Source organism: Daphnia pulicaria, chromosome 9 (assembly GCF_021234035.1).
Source record: "Daphnia pulicaria isolate SC F1-1A chromosome 9, SC_F0-13Bv2, whole genome shotgun sequence".
NCBI lineage: Eukaryota > Metazoa > Arthropoda > Branchiopoda > Diplostraca > Daphniidae > Daphnia > Daphnia pulicaria.
The window spans coordinates 784,197-806,428 of record NC_060921.1 but is presented as its reverse complement, the minus strand read 5'-3'; the positions used below and the strand labels follow the sequence as shown (position 1 = coordinate 806,428).

General features: G+C 44.2%; 4 protein-coding genes across 4 annotated transcripts in view; all 4 read left to right on the top strand.

Moving 5' to 3' along the window:
- The window catches only part of LOC124312826 (exportin-1-like), a 639,300-nt gene that overhangs the window by 102,942 nt on the left and 514,126 nt on the right, over positions 1-22,232 (top strand). The window lies entirely within an intron of this gene.
- On the top strand, positions 41-1,744 carry LOC124313736. Its single transcript, XM_046778549.1, has 6 exons — positions 41-179; positions 270-556; positions 639-803; positions 869-1,221; positions 1,277-1,548; positions 1,619-1,744. The coding sequence occupies exons 1-6, from the start codon at positions 117-119 to the stop codon at positions 1,742-1,744; spliced, it is 1,266 nt and encodes a 421-aa protein (XP_046634505.1). The 5' UTR covers positions 41-116.
- LOC124313735 (NFX1-type zinc finger-containing protein 1-like) lies at positions 1,741-8,858 on the top strand. Its single transcript, XM_046778548.1, has 18 exons — positions 1,741-2,403; positions 2,480-2,579; positions 2,649-2,945; positions 3,019-3,205; positions 3,290-3,627; positions 3,690-4,232; positions 4,300-4,383; positions 4,443-5,182; positions 5,249-5,339; positions 5,405-5,610; positions 5,690-5,729; positions 5,781-5,959; positions 6,024-6,652; positions 6,723-6,961; positions 7,033-7,207; positions 7,276-7,387; positions 7,463-7,683; positions 7,754-8,858. The coding sequence occupies exons 1-18, from the start codon at positions 1,741-1,743 to the stop codon at positions 8,856-8,858; spliced, it is 5,949 nt and encodes a 1,982-aa protein (XP_046634504.1).
- On the top strand, positions 12,821-22,196 carry LOC124313734 (mucin-5AC-like). The gene is made up of 5 exons (XM_046778546.1): positions 12,821-13,020; positions 13,092-13,654; positions 15,136-15,415; positions 20,827-21,289; positions 21,345-22,196. Exons 1-5 carry the CDS (start codon positions 12,821-12,823, stop codon positions 22,194-22,196), a joined length of 2,358 nt encoding a protein of 785 aa, XP_046634502.1.

Here is a 22,232-nt window from a genome sequence, read left to right as displayed (position 1 = left end):
GAAAAGCCTTCTTGTCCATTGTCTTCGATCAACACCATTTTATACTATACATATCAGGTTTCTAAATACTACTACTGTTATAAGTCATAAAATTGTCGCCATTTGATTCAATTGACATGAATTCTTCGTTAAATGACGAGGAAAAAATTTTTTTAAGACCAATATCCAATCCAGTGCCGGTAAGTGAAAAACAGCATACTGTGGGTGGATTTGATTTTCTATATTGTCTATATATTGTCTACCGACAAAATCTGAAATTATTTCAACAGAACCATGAAAGTGATGAAATGGCGGTACAAAGTAATGGTGAAGCTTCAAGGCAACAGTTAAGATATCCCATTTCAGCAACGAATAAGAATCCTCAACATCCCTCAGATAGTCCAATTGTTAGAGCCCAATTAGCTTTTCAGCAGTCAGCTGGCTCTTCAACTGCTGGAGCTACAAATAGCCAGCATAAGAAATGGATCAAGACCCAAGAAAGTGGGCATGCTTCGTGCAATGGAAATTGGAGACAGCAGAATGTTAGCTCGAGAGCATCTGATGTGTCTTCCACAAGGTTACTTAACACCATTAACATTTTTAATAATTTTTAAAGTCATTATTAAATCAATGGTAAATTTTTCATTTTGTAAATAAAGATCAGTACATGAAGCCAAACCTGTCATGATGCAGGATGGTAGTGGAGCCAAAAGGCAACAAATGACAACTGGATCAACAACTAATGCAGGTTGTAGACCAAAAAGTGGAAATTGGAGAAATCATAATTTTAACTCTAGAGCATTTGATGCGTCATCCACAAAAAGGTTACATTACACCATTGAAAAATCATTATAATATAAATTATTGATTTTGCATTTTATATCTGTAGACCTGCACAAGAAGCGGAACCTGTGATGCAGTATGCTGGTGGAGCCAAACCAAGACTACAACATTTTATTAAACAGGAACAATATCCACAGAAAGACAGAAAAAGAGAAAATGAAAAAGAAAGGAATTCAAAATGGCATCAAGGAAATAATAAGCAACCTTTCAAGCACTTTCCTTTAAACTTCACCGAGGTGTTAAAGATGATTACAGATAACGACCCCGGTCTTGTTGTTCAGAAATTTGCTGAAGAAAGTACTGGACTCGGGCAGTTTTTGAAAAGCAACCCTGCAAATTGGGAGATTGTCTCAATTGATCCTAGCAGTGATTGGGAACTTTTGCTTCAACAAAGGGCCCGTGCTCTTTCACAACGCTTTTATCAAAATCGTTCAAATTTTGGGTGACAATGCAGTTTTTAAGAATTTGGAGAGTGTTATACTCAACATACCGAAATCTCGATCTTCAAATTTGGGTTCCAAAGAAGAACGTTTGACTCGACTAATTAGGAGCATAAGTTATTTGACGACGGAGATGATGACGGTGATGCCAGCGCTCACCTGCGACTATCTGGGAGAGAGATTTTTTGAGGACGTGTGTGCTCTTCAAACTATGCCATCGTTTAGAGATTTCAATGTTAACGATGCTTTCGACTCACTTGAAAAAGAGGGAGCTGATCGCCTGAAGGTATGTATTAATATGTTATCACGTTATTTTGTTTCAAATGATTAACGGGTAAATAATTATTATTTTATAGAATGCTTGGGAACAACACTCAAAAGCGATAAAATCCAATTGCGATGGAAATCAAAGAGAGCTTATCCGAATTCAACGGCAGGAACTGATGATTCATTTGAAACCGCCAGATGATTTTCGAGAATGAAGATGATTATCAGCGTCATGCCTGAATGGGAAGACGTATGTACGGACGCCGAACCTTTCCTACGACCAAGTCTCATCAAAGGCACTTATCCAGACGTGGATACATACCTGGATATCCAGTTCCGACTGTTGCGTGAAGATTTCTTAAATCCGTTGCGGGAAGGACTTGTCGCCTTCAGAGAAAAGATAGAAAAACAGAAGAAACAGCAAATTCGTGTGGACAACATTAGGCTGTATTATGACGTGAAGATCGAAGATGATGACGACAGCTCGGTCAGCGGAAGTAGTTACATTTTGGATTTTTCAACCAAAGGCTTTCAACGGGTTAACTGGGAAGGCAGCAAGCGATTGCTTTTTGGATCTCTACTTTTGTTGTCGGCCGATAATTTCAACTCCTTCATGCTATTCACTGTCGTTGACAGAAAACCTGAGCAGCTGTCACTCGGTAGAATTAAAGCAAAATTTGAGGGTGAATCTTTACCAACGTATGCCAAGAAAGAAAATTTTGTGATGGCTGAATCATCTGTGTTCTTTGAAGCTTATCGTAGTGTGTTGATTGCACTCCAGCGTATAAGTCCGGCTCACTTTCCCATGGAAGATTATATCCTTTGTCGGAATGTTTTGCCAACTGAACCGGAATACCTGAAAAAGACTCCTGACGTATGTTTATTTTCCTTAAATATTCAGTTCACGAATCTTAAAATTTCATTAACATTTGGATGTTTCATTTTTGCAGCCCATCTACAATTTGACATCAGTACGAAAAACATTTTCCCGTTCGTTGTCTGGTGGAAATGCAAATAAAGAAAATGAGGACGACGTAAAAGTTAACAAAGGTTTGCATTCTTAATTTATTGCAACATTAGCAGCATGATTTATCTCTTTTTTTTTGTTTTGAAATACAGAGCTTCAGCTGAACCCCGAGAGGTTGCTGTCGCATGTGTCGATACTCGGCCAAAGTTTGCCTGATGCCGAAACTCTGGAACTTGATCCAAGTCAAGCAGAAGCCCTTTATGCCGCCTTGACTAGAAAACTAGTTTTGATTCAAGGACCTCCAGGAACAGGGAAAACGTATCTGGGCCTTAAAATTGTTCAAGCACTACTGGACAATAGGAAGTATTGGGTAGGGGTTAAGAAACACCAGCCTCCTCCTATTTTAGTGATTTGCTACACAAATCACGCGCTCGATCAATTCCTTGAAGGTTAGAGATTCATTGCAGTATCAATCAATCATTTGCTAATTATTTTATGTTTTCTTTTGAATCAAATTCTTAGGAATCTTGAAGTTCACGACGAAAATCGTCCGGATTGGTGGACAGTCGAAATGTGAAGCCCTTCAGCCGTACTCACTCCGCGAATGGATATTTTCGAGAAATCGGTTTTCTTTTACAAGTGAAGAAAGGACTGCTCAATATCACAATTGGTTGTGGGAAGCCCGCGACAAATTGCGTGACACGAAAGAGTAAGTAGCCATAGTTTATTTTAAATGACGGCTTAAATTTTAATGTCTCCCAACATTAACTGATATTTTCTATATCATCTTTAGTGTGCTCGAAAGTCGTCGCCAAGAACAAAAGATTGTTGAATCTTCTGGCATCGTTCATGAGAAAACCTTGTCAAGTTTGGGAGTACTATCCAAGAGCGTGTACAGTAAATTTTTCGCCATGACGAAGATGAAATCAAGCAACTATTCTGGTTGGTTATTGTCTTGTTGGCTTGGATTGGAATCGATTCACATTTTAAAAGACATCGTCTGGACTTTAAAGAAACATTTCCCCAAATCACAAAAGCCTCCAGTGAAAGTGTTTAAAAAACCTGTTCCAGTTGTTAATGAATCTCACAACGAGGAAGAATGGGATAAAGAAGATGTCGAGGAAATTCAAGGTAAATTAAATCAACCGGTAAACTATTTGACCAATTGTCAACAAATGATTGTGTTTAATTAGGAGAAAGAATGTCGGGCGATGATAATTTATGGAATTTCGCCGATGCTAAGGGAGAAAAGTTGCCAAAACCTGAATTAGAAAGAAAAATGGCAGGATTCCAATTTGCCATTTCCACTTCAATGCTTGACGACGAAATGAGTTACTTGTTGGAGATCCTAGATGAGCCAGATTATGGTGATTTTGAGCCAGCTCAATCCCGGATAGCTCAAATCCAGCAACAAAAACATTTCCTCTCGGAAATTCTTGAAATTCTTCCAGACACCGAAATTGATGATTACAAGCAGATGATTGAAAAAGATCTTTGGCGCCTTTCATACGTGGATCGTTGGAAAATTTACTCCTATTGGAGAGCGAGAACTTCAGAAATATTGGTTGCTGAGGTAAACTCGTTGAAAATGCAACTTCTACAGCAAACAAATGAAATAAAAGACATCGAAACAATTGAAACTGCCGAGATTATCCGCAATGCCCATGTTGTCGGAATCACAACCACGGGAGCAGCCAAGAATAGAGCGCTATTAGAACATCTGAAATCAAAAATCGGTATATTGCTTCCATTTCTGTTTCTATAATTCACCAATAGTTATTTTTTAACTTATTTTGGTTGCAGTCGTTGTTGAAGAAGCAGCCGAGGTATTGGAGGCACATATTGTGACGTCTTTGTCGTCCTCTTGCGAGCATTTGATTTTAATTGGTAAGTTTGAAAAATCAAGTTAATAAATATGTGACAATCTGACGATTTCGTGAATTTAGGCGATCATCAACAGCTACGGCCTCCTACAACAGTGTATGCATTAGCGAAGGATTATCACTTGGATGTTTCACTCTTTGAGCGTTTAATAATGAACGGGGTGGAGCCAAGTGTTTTGGGTGTTCAACACCGAATGAGACCCGATGTTGCCCGACTGATTGTTCCTGCTATTTATCCAAATTTGGAAAACCACCAGTCGGTAACGAGATACTGGAATGTGCCTGGAATGGCAGAAAATGTCTTTTTCCTGTCGCATTCGGAACGAGAAAAGGGAGACCTATCGGATCAAGAAAGCCGCAGCCACTTGAACCCGTATGAAGCAGACATGGCCTTGGCTCTAGCTCGCCACCTGTTGATGCAAGGCCTGGAACCCAAGCAAATCACTATATTGACAACTTATTCCGGCCAGTTGTTGCATTTCAAAAAGTTGCGAAAAAGTCACGCGATTCTTCAGGACGTCCGCATCTCGATTGTTGACAATTTTCAAGGCGAGGAAGCAGACATAATCATCCTGTCTTTGGTGCGAAGCAACGACGAAGCTCAAATTGGATTTCTCAAGACAGAAAATCGCGTTTGTGTTGCCCTTTCTCGTGCCAAGAAAGGATTTTATCTTATTGGCAACATGGGAAATTTAGCAGCGAGTAGTAAACTCTGGCGAGAAGTGAACAAAGTTTTGACATCGAACGGACAGATTGGACCCTATTTCGACCTACAATGTGGAGTGCATCGTACTATCATAAAGGCAATTAATCATTGACCAGCTGTGTTTAAAATAGAAATGACTAATACAACTTTTTCTTTTTTTTAGGCCAATCAAGTTTCCGATTTTCCGCCAGAGGGTGGATGTTTCCAAAAGTGTCTCACTCCGATGCCCTGTGGACACACATGCCGCAAACTTTGTAAAAATAAATCAATATCATGCAAATAAGATTATTTCATTCATTTTATTGTATTTTTTATCTAGGCCATTTTGAAGATCGCGAGCATACGCGACAAAATTGCCTCGAAGCCTGCTTGCGCTCCTGTTCTGTTGGCCATCGTTGCCCCAAACGGTGTTACGAGGATTGTCATCCTTGTTTGACGGAAATTCCGAAAACTCTTTTACCTTGCAATCACACTCAAATAACCGAGTGTCACAAAGACCCGCGAAAGGAATATTGTCTTACAAAAGTTGTCAAGGTATTTTTCCTCAGTTCTTACTTACACTCCTTTTTTTTTTTAAATTATAACCCTTCATATTGATCGATAGGCTTTCCAAACTTGTCAACACACAATTGAACTAGACTGTGGTAAGAAAATTTACGAAGTAAAATGTCCTGAACTGTGTGACATGCATCTAGATTGCGATCATATGTGCAATCGCATCTGTCACCAGAGAAAATCGCATGCCAAATTGCCGTGCACCCAACCGTGTCGCCGCTTGACCTGCCCTGAAAAACATCCTTGTCCAAAGCAGTGTTCTGAAAAGTGCGAAAAATGTGTCGTTGATGTGATTAAGAAACTGCCTTGTGGCCATGATGTAAGTATTGGTGTTGAAATGTATGCTTCTTTACAGTAAGTTAACGTTTTCTTTTAATCCTCAGGGGGAAATCAAATGCTGGCAGCTCCCCAAAGACATCTACTGTAAAATCAAAGTTGAGAGAACTCTTTCCGCCTGCGAGCATACGGCCTTTTTCGACTGTAGTCAATCCACTGATGGATACAAATGCACTCGCCAGTGTGGGAAACTGCTGTGTAAAGATGGGCACATATGCCGGAAGCCTTGCTGTGAACCCTGTGGCCCTTGTAATAATCAAGTGAAGCGCACATTAAGCTGCGGCCACGAGAGACTGACGGCGTGTTACAAGGATCCTCTGACAATCAAATGCAAGTTCCCGAAAGAAGTTACTTTACCCGATTGCGGCCACAAGGTCGAAATCGCCTGTGCCGATAATCCCGAAACAGCTCTCTGCCCAAGACCTTGTGACACTCGTCTCAATTGCGGCCATCAGTGCACGGAATCCTGTCATGTCAAAAATGATCCTCACCACGAAATCTATCTCTGCAAGAAAGCGTGCAGTCGGAATAAAGAAGATTGCAAACGGGATCACAAGTGCGGAAGGAAATGTTACGAGGAGTGTGACCCATGTATCATCAAGATCGAACGCCAATTACCCTGTGGCCATTCTCAAGTTGCAGAATGTTGTCTAAATGATGAAGAAATCAATTGCAGGTAATTTCAGGAGAAACATCTATACTTCTTAATTTTTGTTTTGAATTCGTTTGTTTTGACTTTTTAAAAGGGAAATGGTCAACAAAACTATTCCTGAGTGTATGCATTCGATTCGTGTTGAGTGTTCCACCATTGCAAGTCGCCAGTTGTGCAAACAGCCGTGTGAACAAGTTCTGAGTTGTGGTCACCCATGTAAAAAGAAATGCATGGAAACGTGTTCCTCTTCAGATTGCCAAGAACTAGTACAGACTACCGTCTTAAGTCCCTGTGGTCACCCCGTGCTGAAGACTTGCAGTGATTTTAATTCATGTAACACGTTTTAAACTTTTCGTTTTCAACGTGGTAACTTATTTAATTAACTTGTGTTCGTATCCATATAGCTCCTGAAGTGACAGAAACACAGTTGGAGAAATTTCTACAAGAGTGCCCACAAAAGTGTGACGTCAACTTGCCTTGCGAGCATTCGTGTAAAGGATCCTGTGGACAGTGTTTCAACTGTCGTCTTCACAAAGCCTGTCAGGAAAAATGTGGACGAACACTAGTTTGCGGACATAAGTATAATTCAATTTTAGGTTTTCATCTGAATTTCATGTAAACGAGTCCTTTTTTTTTCGTACTAACAGCTGTGGTGTGAATTGTGCCGCGTCTTGTCCTCCTTGCAAGAAACCGTGCGAATATCGTTGTCGACACAGCAGATGTCGCAAGAATTGCTGCGAGCCCTGCGTCGATTGCGTTGTACGTTTTCTATCTTTTTGTTGTATTGGTAAATTCTATTTAAATTTTTTTAAATTCTATTGCTTTAATGAATAGGAACCCTGTGGTTGGAAATGTGAACATTACTCGTGTTCACTCAAATGTTTTGAATTTTGCATCCGGCCACGTTGCGATGAACCCTGTCGGAAACGTCTCCCGTGCGGCCATTTATGCGTTGGGCTCTGTGGGGAAGTCTGCCCTCCTCTTTGCCGTGTTTGCCACAAGGACCAGCTGACGGAATTCATTCTTTATGGCAACGAAGAAGAAGATGACGCCAGGTAAAGACTTTGTTAACCTTTTTTACTGTTATTTTCTTAACTTTATGTTTACTATTTTATCACTTCATAGATTCATCTATTTGGAAGATTGTAAGCACACTATAGAAGTAGAAGGGATGGATCACTGGATGGAGATGAAGGAAGAAGAAACTCGTGAAATCCAAATGAAATGCTGTCCGCGCTGTAAAACTATCATCCGCTCATGCTACCGCTACGGGAATGTCATCAAGCGAAATTTCGGAGACATTGTTGAAGTCAAGAGATTGCTTTTACGTTCTCGTACCAGCTCAAAGGATTTCGCCGAGAAGCATCTCAAGCAGATTGTGGCATCCATTGCTGTAAATAGGGAGCTGACTACTCAACTTGACCACAGTATCACGGATCTCATCATCTTTAGACTGGAAGAAATTCGGAATTCTCTAATTCCTACTGTTGTACGGAAAAAACCTCAGTATAGAAGTTTGGATGAAGATACGCGCTCTGTGATTCAAGTTCAAGTTGATGTCATAGAGAGAGTTTTAAGCGTCGTAAAAAAGGCCCCAGCATCTTCATCGAAGGATAATCAAGTCCCAGTTTTGTCGATGAGACGCCCTTTGCTGGAGGATCTTCTAAATCGAACACAACAACTTCTTTCATCGCTATTCAACCGCAAACGATTTTCGTCTCAGGAACACGAATGTTTCATTGCCGAAGTCTACCGCTTGAAGTTAATTCGAGCCTTCTTCTTGTTGAAGAGCTCCATTTATAACCAAGATTCTTTGATAAGTGAAGAAAATCGACAGGTAGAAGAACTGTTGATGAAGAATGTGAAACCATTGAAGGATGAAGAAATCGCCACGATCAAAGACATTTTGCAGAGGATGGACAAAAAACTTAAGACTGGACTTGGCATCAGTGATGTTGAACGGGAGCAAATCGTTGAAGCCCTGAAAAATGGAGAGGATAAAATAACACAGGGCCACTGGTTCAAATGTCCAAACGGCCACATCTACGCAATTGGAGAGTGCGGTGGAGCGATGCAGGAAGCAAAATGCAACGAATGCGGAGCACCGATTGGCGGAGGGAATCATAGGCTGCTCTCGGGCAATCGCCATGCAGGCGAAATGGATGGAGCTCGATTTGCTGCATATTCAGAGGAGGCGAATAATATGGCCAATTTTCAAATGGACGATTAAGTTTATCACTCATCTATGTGAAGTGTTGACGGCCTTAATTAGTTCAATTAGTATTTTTTGTTTGCTTTGTTGTTGGTTGTCATAGATAATCCAGTTGGCCTAAACCTTTTTACCGAAATTTCCTTATGTTTCGCTGAGTATGTCCGTTAACTTAGCTTTGTGGTATAGCTATCGTAATCGAGTTAAGACTTTATTTTGTTTGAGTTTTATTTTGTTCGAAATTATTTGTGGTGGTGGGCTTTATGATACAGTGAATTTAACCGAGACTTCAAAATTCTTCAAAATACGTGTTTTGAATAAGGAAATAAATGATACCGAAAGTTAAAATTGTATCGTCTCTTATTATTCTATTTTATTTCTTCCTGATCATAATTCTAGTAACAATTTAGCTCGTTCTTGTGTCTTTAGTGGTGGGATAAATAGTTTCTTGTGTTAAGGGCATTTATTCGGCTTTGGAACTGACACTTCATTCATCAGGTGGTATTGTTGCGAGAAGTAGATGAGGTGAACTGTTGGGTAGAGTTGTAGATGGCCGGGACCACCAGCCTGTTGACCGAAGGCGAAGAGTATCAATTCGAAGTGGATGAATAGAAAAACAACAGATTTTCATCCCCGATGCGTGTATTCCTATTGGGCGTCTGTGGCACTACGTTTACAATCCTAGCAGACTACAGACTTCGCAGGGTGCTGATAAATAACAAATCGTCGTGTTGTTGTTGCTCGTGAGTGTATAAAACGGATGAACGAAGTGTTGTAACCTACAAAATAAAGTGGAATTGATGTTCTAAAAATATTTCCAAGTAGACTAATTAAGGATTGCCAATGTGTTAAACAAAATAGAAGTAATCCCAAACACAGGATCTGAAAGAAACAGTGACAGCATTTGAACGAAAACATTTAATTAACATACTACCAAGTTCATTCAACTTTCAGTTTTTCAGTTTCAAAAACATAAATGTTAACTTATGCTGAATATTGACTTCACTTTTCGAATTCTTTCAATTTTCAACATTTCAGCTCCTACCTCGGGACCATGTTTGGGGACAATCGTATCGTCTGCATGAAGCACTGGCACCATCTAGCGGTTGTTTCTAACAATTCATACGATTGTCCAGTTTGCCGCTAGATGGTGTTGGTATTGTTTATAAAAATGGCGAAATGTGTGAAGTGTTTTGTCATCTTCTGTTTTCGAATTTTCATGTTTCACTGCCCAAAATCAACCAACTATTTACATGTAAGCTTATTGTGATTATTCTAACTACATAGTAGCAAATTTTCTATCACTCACTGTGTTTTTGACCAATTGACTAATTGTGTACTGTACTTGGAATTCTAGAAAAGTACCTGCTGTCTAGTCAACAGATTAAATTTGGACCCCATTTTAAAAACAAATTGCTGGACACTTCCTTAACTCACACCTTCAGCTTCATATGCATCATCCTCTCAACACTCAACAAAACTTCGAGCTTTTTTGCCCAATAGTTGTGGCATTGGATGTGTGGTTACAGGTAAGCATAACTTCCCGATTTTATACCTCATCACCCATCAATAAAATAATCTTAAAATTCATGCCCATTTGTTTAAAAGGTTCATTCTTGCCTGAAAGATGTTTACACCTTTGAACACTTGGTGGTGTTGTTGCGTCATGAAATTATATTGCTGCCATTCCCTGCATCTCTCACTTCACAGCAGCTACAAGAAATGAGTTATAGGAAACCTACAACATATTGAGGTAAAGGTGTGCTTCTATCTTTGTTCTCGCTTTATCATGTAATAAACTTTATATTCCACCCCTTGGTCATGGGTATTTATAGGCGTCACTGCAATGTTAAAACCTTTTTCTGTTCTTTGCTTACAGCTTTAGGAATTCATAGGTTGTTTGGAATGCCATTGGATTTCGCGAGTCAGCCGCCGATGTCAATCTACAACGCAGTTTATTTATTGAAATTGTGTGGTCCTGGCACAGAGATCCTTGATGCTGGCCTTTGTCCATTACAGAAGAGTGACTTCTACCAACTTTCTGCTCCATCCTTATCTTCGCTTCCCACACTCATCTAGCTTCTCTGCATATTATGCTGCTAAACAATTTGTCTTACTTCACTGACGAAAATAACTGACGAAAATAATCGGGAAGAAGAAGAAGTGAAGGAAGAAACGACAACAACAACAACAGAAGAAGAAAAAGAGTGGTGTGTGCTGTGTGTGCTGTGTGTGTGTGTGTTGTAGATCTTAGTCTGTGTAAATTGTTCATGGCGAATCAATAATCTTATCCCCCTCCTTCTTACCCCCCTCTCCGCCAACCTCCTAAAAGATTACAAGTGTTTGAAATCGTCAAATCAAATTGACGCTGTTGTCTGTTCCGGGGGGGTTTGGATGGACATCGGAGTCCAGCAATTTTTAACATCACAGCCAATTAGTTGTATTTGAATATTTTTTTTTAGAATCAAACCACTGAAATTTCTTTGCCCAAATTGTAATGAAATTCAATTCGAAAATCATCCAAAATTGGTTTCGATGGGGGAAATATTTGACGCAATTGCGTAATCGATTGACCTTTGCCCATTTCAGCATTGATCCCCCGCCACACTTTCAATTGATTCGCTTATATTCGATTCAAATTTCACCCCAAATGTGTACATTGCCAAACTATTGACAGTGTGTGTGTATCTCTCATTTAATTGGAATTATTTGATTTTATTCCGTGCAGGTTTGGATCCCATAAAGAGAAGAGAAAAAAGGAAGGATCGGAGAAGGGAGAGAGAGAGGCTGCCTGGATCTCTCTCGTCGGGAGCTTTTCACCATCAGTGTGTGTGTGTGTGTCCGGGACATCGGGCTGGTTTTTGGGTGAGAGAGAACACGGAGAAGGAACGGACAGATGGGAAAGGAGTGACTGACTTGTGTGTGTGTGAGTTTGTGCGGAATTGGGTTCGTTGGTTCATCGTTCCGGCCAGAAACCGACACGGACGGTGGGATCCTTTCCCGGTCCCCCCTTGTGCATATTAGAACGGCCGTCTGCATGGAGAGCCCAGCCCGAGAAGAAGAAGAAGAGCTGAGGAGAGGAGGCCGCCAAAAGCGAAATCAGGAGCCTGCTCCTACAGCACTGGCAACAGCAGCAGCAACAACCATCCACCACCGTCGTCGTCGTCGTTGCCCGTCCGCACAGCCGACACCAACAACAATCGTCAGGAGGTTTCCCGTGTGGGCGTCGTCTCGGCTCCTCTCTTCTCCTGTGCTGCTCCTAGTCGCACTGGAAATTGCCAACATCCAATTACCATAAGGGCCGAAAACCAAACAACAAAAAGTCGAAGAACAACAACAACAACAACTAACCAACAGCCTGTGTTGCTGCCGTGAAAACGTTTAGTGTCTCTTCGTGTCAAAACGACGACCCAATCGGCTGCGGCAGCTGTTCCCGCCTGGTTCTCCCCACCAAGAAAAAATTTGGTTTTTTTCCTTCCCATTCGAAAGGATCCTTGAAACAGGATTTTTTTTTTTCCTTCCAGCTTCCGATCTGTGTGTGTGTGTGTCGTCTGGTGCGCGGCTCCGGTGTTGTCAGTGCGAAAGAAAAGAGACGGACGAAATAACGCCGAGTTTGGGTCACGTGACGTGTATACGAGAGAGGAGAGGAGAGGAGAAGAGGAGAACCCCCGGAGTCCGGACGGATGACCAATGACCAGCCATGAGCAAAGGAGGAGGAGCAGCAGGAGCAGCAGCACAACGACGACTACTACTCCTTCTTCCACTGTGTAGGACTCAAAGAGACGACGACTTGATTTTCGGCGGCTACAACACGACGACAACAGGCCGACGACAAGCTGCTGCTGCCTCCAACGGATTCTTTCAAGACGATCACGACCAGCTCCTCAGGGCGGCCCGGAGACACCGCAGTCGCAGTACGGAGAACGTGGTGGCCAATGAGCAACATCTGATGGGCATGGGCATGGCTGCCAATCCGGGGGGGAATGCCCGGACTGGGCAGCGACGTCCTCAAGGGGATGCTCCAACCTGTTCAGCAACAAATCGCCGGCAAGATGGGCGGAGGATCAGCGGCCGGGCTGAGTCCCAAAGCGTCGCCGTTGACTTCGCCCGAAATGAGCCGACGCGAACCATCCAGCCATCGAACAATCAGCGACGGATTCCAATCAGAGCCGGAAATCAGCAGGTGAATTCAATTGAAAAAATTTCTCCCTTGCCGGAATTCCTTGATTTGACTTTTTCTTTTGTTTTTGCCAGCCGAACTCCGAGATTTTACGCTCCGCTGGGCAGATCCAGCGGCGGCGGCGGCGGCGGCGGCGGAGGTCAGAAGACGGCCATGTCGCGGACAATGTCGTACGGAAGTCGGGTGTCATCTGGCGTCGCTCCTCCGCAGCATCCGCAGCAGCAACAACGATCGCAGAGTTTCGCGTCGGATTCGCTCCGCCAGAACCTGGAGCGGAGTCTTTACCTGGACTTTGACGGGCGCGGCGACGCTGGCTCGCCGTCGTCCGACAACATCCTGTTCGACCACCACCTGTGCTACGCCACGACGCCCAGCTCCAGCAACGGCAACTCGGACATGGAGGGCAACAATCCGCTTCCGCCGCCTCCACCAATGGCCGGCGGGGCCAGATCCGGTGGAGGTGGAGGAGGATCAGCTAATCCGAATCAGCAGGGATCGGTGGCCACGTCGCCCACGTCGAGGCTCCTGCTCGAGTACGAGATGCATCTGCGCAACACGCTGGCCAAAGGCATGGACGCCGAGAGCTGCAGCTTGCACACGTTCGAAGCTCTCCTCTCGCAGAGCATGGAGGATTTAGGTAAAATCTTTTGCCCCATTTTGATTCCGTCCTTATTGTTGTTTTCTTCTTCCTTCCGTTTTTTTTTCTCCTTCAATCCGGCAGCAGCAGCTGCTGGATTTCTCACAGTTATTATTTTTGTTTCCTTCTTCTTCTTCCGCTTCGTCTTCTTAGTATATTCCGCCATCACATTGATGATTGATGTGTCGATATGTGCGGGGGTTGTTCCATGTGCGATCGCTGTGTGTGTGTGTGTGCATAACTGCTACCTACTACTCACACACACACATATACTACTCCTTCTCCATCGCGGGGGGGATGATGTTGTTGTCCATCCATGTGATCCATCCATCCATCATATGTAGAATCGATAATCCGCGCATCCTCCTCCGAGGGCAACGGCTATTCGTCTTCCTCCGGCTCGGCGGTTGCCCAGCCGCAACGGCGGATCCTCTCCGAAGTGGAGCGCATCCAACAAAAGTACCGCGGAGGGCGAGGGTTAATAGGTAGATATGCAAATACATCCGCAAACATCCGCCAATAACCCAAAAAAAAAAAAAAAAAAATTAACAAATTTTTAGAAATTGACGCAAAAAATTCGCTGTCAAAACAAAAAGAGAAAAAAAATGTTTTTAAAATTTTCGCTTGAACTGCTGCTGCCTTGCTGTGCATTTGTTTTGTCCGTCTGCCCGCCTCTTCCGCTTTACCAACGCTTTAGTTTTCAAAACTTTCGAGGGTTGACATTTTCGGGACAGCTGTGAATAATTTGTGGTGTGTCTTGTGTGTTGTTGTTGGTGTGTGAACTCGTCCACTATCATGTAGTTGCGTGCAGTAGGTCCGGTTGATGCTGTTGGCTCCTTAACTGGCAAAACAAACAAACAAACGTGGGCGACGACGGAATTGCGCTGGAATTTAACCAACAAAAACTAATACGGACGACTTTAGTGGTGGTGTAAATCTGAACATTTTTTAGAGAAAACAAAGTTTCTGGCTGGGTCTTTTGTTTTATTGTTTTCTGTCTGGATCTGCTGACTGGCTCGTTGCCCGGCTCTTGTGTATTTTTTTTATCCCGATATCCTCCTCCATTATTGCATTTGAAAATGTTTGACTAGTGCAACAATATTAGAAGTACGCCAAGTCCTTAATCGTAGAGGTCAAACAACGCCAGAAACAAACAAACAGAAAAGACAAAAAGTTGAATTATTTTTCTGCCTTTTTTCTTCATTTATTTGTTTACTTTCCACTTACTACTTTTTCTTTTTTTTTTTTACGTCTTCGCTCTATTGATTGCCTATGGTTCCTATACATTTCTCTACTATTCGCTATCTCTCTTCCATCTATCGTCGACTCGGTGCATATCGTTTCACTTTTCTCTCCTTCTGTTTCGACTCGGTTCTCCTTGGCGCTTTTTCGATCTTCCGCCACCGACTTACATTTTCTTCTCAACTCGAATCCTTTAAAAATTTCACCATTTTTTATTCCGCCAATCCAAATCCAAACAGCAGGTGGAGGTCCATCTGGTCCGTCTGGCGTGGGCTCGTCGTCGTCGCGCAGTGTCGATCGCTCATCGCGTCTCTGCCGCAGCGAAACGGCTCCCACCAACGCTGGCCACCAGCAGCAGCAGCAGCAACACCACCACATCCAGCACCAAGGATCGGAGCCAACCAATCGCTCCTCTTACTACGGCGTAGGTGGCAGCGGAAGCGGTGGCGGCGGCCCTGAGATGGAGCGCAGCATCTATTCAGAACGCGATCGAGGCTACCTAAGTGACATGAGTTCCCGGTAAGTTCTTGCGTCTGTTAGTTTCTACATATTCCTTACAGCTTTTTACTCCTTGTGTGTCGACGACGGGCATTGACGGGCGATGGATAGCGCGCGAGTGGCGGGCGACGACTCGGAAGAAGAAGAAGCCGGAACACAAAAGAGTATTGGCATATAAACAACTTTGTTGGCGATTTGAGTCAGAGAAAAAAAAGTATATCAAAGAAATGTTGGAAGGAAAGTCGAGATAGTCTGGATGGGGCGATGCATCTCTTTTTTTTCCCCGTGACTTTGACGCTGGCTCCGCCTCCTTGTATCAAAACCGGGGCAGCCCCCGACTTTTTTTTTCTTTCTCCGAGTCCTTTTCATCCCCTCGGCCCATCCGCCCTGTACAGATACAGATATATCTCTCTCTCTCTCTCTATGTACACAAGTTTCTTGTGTAGTATTTCCTTTTCCGTCTCTGTCAATATTTTCTCCGTCTCATCCGGCGTCCGCGTTACTTAGGCGACGGTCGCACACAAGTACAACTCTCTTTTCTTATTCGACTTGTACTTGTGTGCGTGTGTATAAATAGCAGCAGCAGCTTCTTCTTCTTCTACTTGGGGCGGCTGGTTGGATTCCCTTTGATGTCTATTTCCCCGTAGTGCACCGGAGAAGAGTTTCTACTCGGTTATATCCATTTCTTTCTTTCTCTCTCTCTCTCTCCCCAACGCCATCTTTCACATGCGGACACGCCCCCACTATGTGCTACACACTAAGTATGTATCTACTACTACTCGAAATGGAGCCGCCGCGTTCGCCTCTCTCTGCTGGGTTGCGAGCGGCTCTCCCGCTGGGCTTTTCCGTCTCCTTTTCTTAAGACTTTGATGGCGGCAAAGAAGAAGAAGAAGAAGAAGTGTAAAAAAGATGGAAGGATCTATTCTTCTTCTTCTTCTTTTCTTGCACTGCAGACGAAGAAAAAAAACAACATCCATCACGCGTTCACGTTACAATAGACAAAACAAAATGAAAAAACAAGAGTTGGGAGAATGCGATCCTGTGCAGTATCACAGACAACACAAAGTCTTCCGGTTGTTTGTTTTTTCTCTTTCTGATTTTGCCGGAAGTTCTTTTTCTGTCTGTCTGTCTGTCTGTCTGTCTGTGTGTGTGTTTGTGCTGATAATCAGAATGCTGATGATTAGCCTGCGATCGGGTTACCTGAGCGATCGGGAAACGGTGGCCGTCGGAGGATCGAGCCGCTCCATCGGCCCGGGCAATTTTTTTTGGGTAGAAGAAGAAGAAAAGGGCGTTGGCTGGAGTCCCTTTGGCTAGTGAGGACGACTCAAACGTAACTTGACAGTCCCATTCTCTTCAGTGTGTATCTCTCTTGAGCGATGGATTCAATTCTTCTTCTTTGCCCGATTTTTTTATTTTTCCTTATTTAATTTTTTGGCGCTACTGTTCGTTTGTTTTTATGGTTATTTCTCTTTCGGATTGATGTCAAAGATGAGGGCCGTCGGGATCAAAAGACAAACGGACACGCCTCCTCTCCCGTGATGAGAGAGAGTCGAATCAATGTCTCATAATCATTTTGGGTTGGGGGTCCGATCCTCCTTCCACTTAAGAGACTCGTGGGCGTTTGACGACGACAGTAATGGACGGACTATTTCTATTTTTCTATCCGCGCACAGTCCGTCCAAAAAGGAAGAAGGGGAAAAAGAAAAGATTGAATTCTCTGTTGTGTCCCGGTAATATAATATTATCTCCAGCTTTTTTCTTTCCTTGTTGTTGTTGTCGTTGCCGGCGGTCATCCAGTCCAGTCAGAGCCCCGGTTTCCGTCGACAAGACATCAAAGATGCAGCTGGTGCAAGTCTCTCGGTCTTGCTGGGCTTTTACTCTTATGTGTGTGTGTGTGTGTGTGTGTGTGCGCCGAAAGGAAATCAATGGCCAGTCCATCAGCTTTAACCCCTCCGGAATAGATATATATCCACAGCATTTTGTTCCTATACAACATGGGTCGGGGGGCTTTATAGACAAGAAAATGGTGGTTTCTAGACGATCCTGCTCTACTCTCTATATGGGAGCAACTTTCATTGCTGTCCATGTGCTGCTCCCGCACGTTTTTTTCTTCCAAAGGTTTTTTTTGGGGGGGCTGGCCCAGGGATCAGTGTAGCAATCGTTCACCAGCCGAAAGACAGGTCCTCTTAGCCGCTAAACCATCGCGGCTGTGCATTCTATATAAATTCTGTGTGTGTTGAGGAGAACAATACGCTCACGGTTTTTATATATATTGAAGGAGATGGTAGAGCAGAGCTCTTATGTGATCGCAGCGATCCAATCAAGGCCGACGCCGCTGCCAAGTGCCAATGTCGTTACGCTCTGTGTGTGTGTGTGTGGGCTGTAAGGGGGGGGGGGGAGGGGAACCCATTTTTTTACGGGGCACGTTTGATTATGCGCCGGCCCGTCTGGCTCAGAATTCACTGGGAAATTGAGCAGAGCGGCTGCTGGCTGGCCTTGTCTGTGTGCAAACGCCAGAAATGGTCAATCGAATTTTTTTTTTTTCCCATCGCCGAGTTGTCTCGGATCATTATTATTATTATTACATAAGATATAACGTTGAGCGGAATTGAATCACGGCCGGAATTTGTGTCCTTGTTCACCTTTTCTCGGCCAATCGACGCAAAGAGAATTGCCAACTTTCGCTGGCTTATAATGTCGGACACACACAGAGGACAGACGCCGGTCCCTTAATTAAATCACACTGAGCACATAAAGTCACTATAAAGTCAAGGCGTCGGCGTCTTGAAAAAAGAAAAAATGTTTGAACGACGCGTCTCTTTGTTTTTCCCCCCGTTTCATCTTGCTCGGATGAAAGGAGCCGAAACGCCGTACCCGATAATTCACTAAGACACCTGAAAAGAGAGTCGCGCGGGATTTTCTTCTTCTTCTTTTTGACTTGATGAGATGGAAAGGGAGAAAGAGAAAGCCGTTTTTCTCTCTCTCTCTCATTCTTTCTTTCTTTCTTTCACTACCCGACATGAAACATTTTGATTGATTCTCAATTCTCACATTTACTCGCGAATATTCTTCACCTTCCATTTGACTCCCGGCCTCCCCCTCCTCTTCCTCTTCAACATATTAAAAGGCCAATGATGAATGCAGAAGAGAAAGAGAGAGAGACGGCGGTAAATTTAAAACTTGAAAAATTGGAAAGAGAGAAAACAAGGATCGTTGCCATGCCGATGTGCAGACGAGAGAGGCTATCTTTAGATTTCCCATCGATCGACCGATCCCGCTTCTCCCTCCTCCTTCTCCTTTTTTCATCCGGATGTGGATCCGCACTTTCGGAATGTGCACAGCTTCTTTTCGATGATTTCCCGATGATGGAATCCCGATATCTTGGTGAAAAAAATAATAAAAGAAATGGGGCGGTGGGATGGACGAAGAAGGATCGATGAAACTCATCAGCTTGTTGGTTCTTTGGCCTCTCCCATTAGTTGACAGACGAAATGTGTGACGAAGAAGAGAGAATTTCTCTTTGATATATTTGAGAGAGTTGCCTCTGGCGACCCTGGCGGCAGCGGCCTATCCACCCTAGCGAGTCTTAATTGTCGTTAGGACTCTCGGATGGTTTCATTCGCACCGGTTACCACCATTTTCTAATAGGTTTGTGACTGAGACGAACGACGACGACCTGTTTTCTTTTAACACATTAAAATTGTCGATTGATTTTTTTTTTAAATTAATCATCTTTTAGGGGCTCGGGGCTAGATAATTCCTACAAACTATTTTTCGCCCCAATGAATTTTTAATTTACCTGTCCAAACTCCAAATGATGGAAAAAGAAGAAAAATCATTTTCTTACTCGAAATCATTTTCGGTTTGGTTTGATGACTCTAGTCTCTAGTGGTGTGCGCCGCGCAACCAATCTACCAATGGCCGAATGGCGGCCCAATAGGAAAATTTACTTGTATTAGGCCTAGCAAGTCGGTGTATAGTTGTGTACCGATATTAAATGAATTAAAGTAAAAACACAAACTATTATCTGAATTTTATTAAAAGGAATTTATTTGAATTATTCCGTGACGAAATTTATCAGTTCAAAACAAGGAATCAAGAAGTTACAATTTAATCTATCGATCCAAGCTTGTCTTTGGTCTAGTAGCGGATCAGAAGCGTTGCCAATTCGCTTTTAATTGATGTTATTCTCGACGCTGCCTGTGTTAATCCCAACATGTTGCACACTTCGATGAAGGATTGGAAAAGATGTGCATGGCGATTAAGTAGCGGAATTACTTCCGTGTGCATAAGTAAATTCCTTGCCTCTTTGGCATTGTCCAGAATGGTTAGGTCGCTCTCTCTTTCCTTATACCAGGGTTTACTGCGATACTTTTCAATTAACTCCTTAAGGTAATATTGCGTATCAATTACCGAGTTCTTGTATTTATCCCCGTTTCGCAGACTCATAAGATGTTTCCTTAATTCCGGTGCTAAAGCTTCGTTGTCGGCTTTGAAGAGGTAGATCTGCACCAGCAGCCCGCATTCATATTCTGTGATTGAAATTTTTCCAGGTCGACTGACGATGACGTCGACAAAGTTTGGTCGTGCGTATGGTTCCTCATTGATTCTGCCAATATCGTGTGATCCACAGTAAAGTTGATTATAAATTTTTTTTAGCTTATCAGCCTCTTCTGGTTGGTTTAAGATTGTGGCAACAGCTATCCATGATGCCAAGAAATGCTTTCCTCTCTGTAGGATGAGGGGGAGAAAGCCGTGAGCAATCGATCTGCGGCCTAGTAGGGCCTCTTCTAATACGGCCTCGGTGTTTGTCATGTAGATTGGGAAACAATATGGGTTATTCTTGTAAGCATCAATCATAATTTTAAAGAGTACTTCGGAGTCAAGTTTTTTGCTATTTGGCCAGAGTAAGCCCATCCGTTGCAGGAGGTTTGCCATTGGTGGGGCAAGGATGAAAGCAAATGCCGGAAATAAGATGGCTCTTAGTTGAATCGCCTCAAGCTCTTGCTCTTTGGTTAGTTTCTGACCTCTTTGGTGAGCAAAAAGTTTTTCTCTCTCTTCGTCTTGGGTTGACATTTTAATTTCAATGTTGTGTTTTTTCACAATCGTGTTTCATTTTTAATGTTTGACGTGGTGCCTCTTATATAGCCACGGTAACGGGAGGTGGGATTAGCAAGAGGCATCCGCATCTGTTGCGATGGATTTTGTGACATTTATATTTTGAATGTCAAATCATTTATGGTCATTTCGCAATCATGAATATTTTTCGCAAATTGTTCAAACGAAAAAAATTCGATACGATTCCTTTTTGAATGTCAAAATATCGAAATTGTGTTGAGCCAAACGCCCAAACCGATGAGAAACGGTGCGAAAGGCTGAAGGGGGCGCTGCGTGCCAATCCTCTGAATTTGATTACAATTTAGAATTTACAGGTGTGTTCTGCCACTTGACTCCCGATGGAGCTCCTGCATCCAGTCGTGCGGCGCGGAACGGAATAATCCGGCCGGATCGCCCCCGACAGCCTCGGCCAAACCGTCGGTCGTCCACCAGGATTTCATCCGCTACGGAAATCACCAACGGAGGCCGTCGGAGACGTCGGTGACGGCGGCGCTGATGATGGCCCAGCAAGCGGCCGCCGAGGTAGAGACGGCCGGCGGCCCGGCTCAATCTTACTACACCACTTGGACGACTCTTCCGTCGTCGTCGTCGTCGGTCAAATCGGTCCGGTTCGGTCAGCAACAAGCCCTGCAACAACAGCAACAACAACAACAACAACAACAGCTCAGCAAACCGAACGTGGAGCCGGAACGGCCCGGCCAAGAGAAGGACGCCTTAGCCGAGGCCACGATCGGTCTCGAGATTGCGGCCAATTTGGCGTTGGCTTTCGCCCGAGATGTCCGCCGGAAGAAATTGGCGGTCGATCAGTCGAGCCAGGTTCATGCCGGGCCAGGGCCAGCCACCGCATTCATCTCACCATCCAGCCAATGCATCGTCGTCTGCCTGCCGACCGGTGCGATCGATGCCTTCGACGACGGCCTCGCCTCGTCGCCACATTCAGCCGGGCGAAACCGCCGCCGCCGCTCCGGCGACCGTGCGGACGACGGGCCACCAACAGGAAGTGACGCTGTCGGAATTCTATCAGCTGTTACAATTTGTTAGCGGACAAGCCCGTGGCGGATTGGGCGGCGGTCCCGTTGGCGGCAACGTCGGCATCGTCAGCAGCGATCCGCCTCTTCTCCTTCGTCCGTCTCCTCCAGTTTCAAGTGCCTTAAACGCCGACTCGGCAACAACAGCGACAACAACAGCGACAACAACAGCGACAACAACAGCAACAACAACCAAAATGCCGACAACAGCCTCCGTCGGCAGTTCGACGACGTCAACTCCATTGCCTCCTCCGTCTTCGCACTCGGCACTTCCGCCCGGTTATTTGACAGCCCGTTCATTCCGTCAATCAACCACGTCCAGCAACGGCAGCAACAACAACAACAACTCGGCCGCCGCCACGACGACGACGATTACGCTGGCCAAAAGACCGACGTCTCACAACCACGACGACCCGGGGGCCCTGGGGGTCGATCCGGGCGTTCGATCCGACCGGAGTAGCATCACGACCCACCGCTCCCATTCGGTTCAAGTCAATTATGACAATTACTTGATCCAGTCCAATCACCAAACTCAGCGGCAGCCTCCGCCGCCCGTCGCTGTCGCCGGCGTCGAACAACCTCTTCTTCCTCCGCCGACGTCGACGTCGACGTCGTCCTCGTCCAATCACGCGCTAAAAACGCGAAGTCTTCCGTGAAATTGTCAGCAGCCGACGGGATCGTCCCAGCAGACG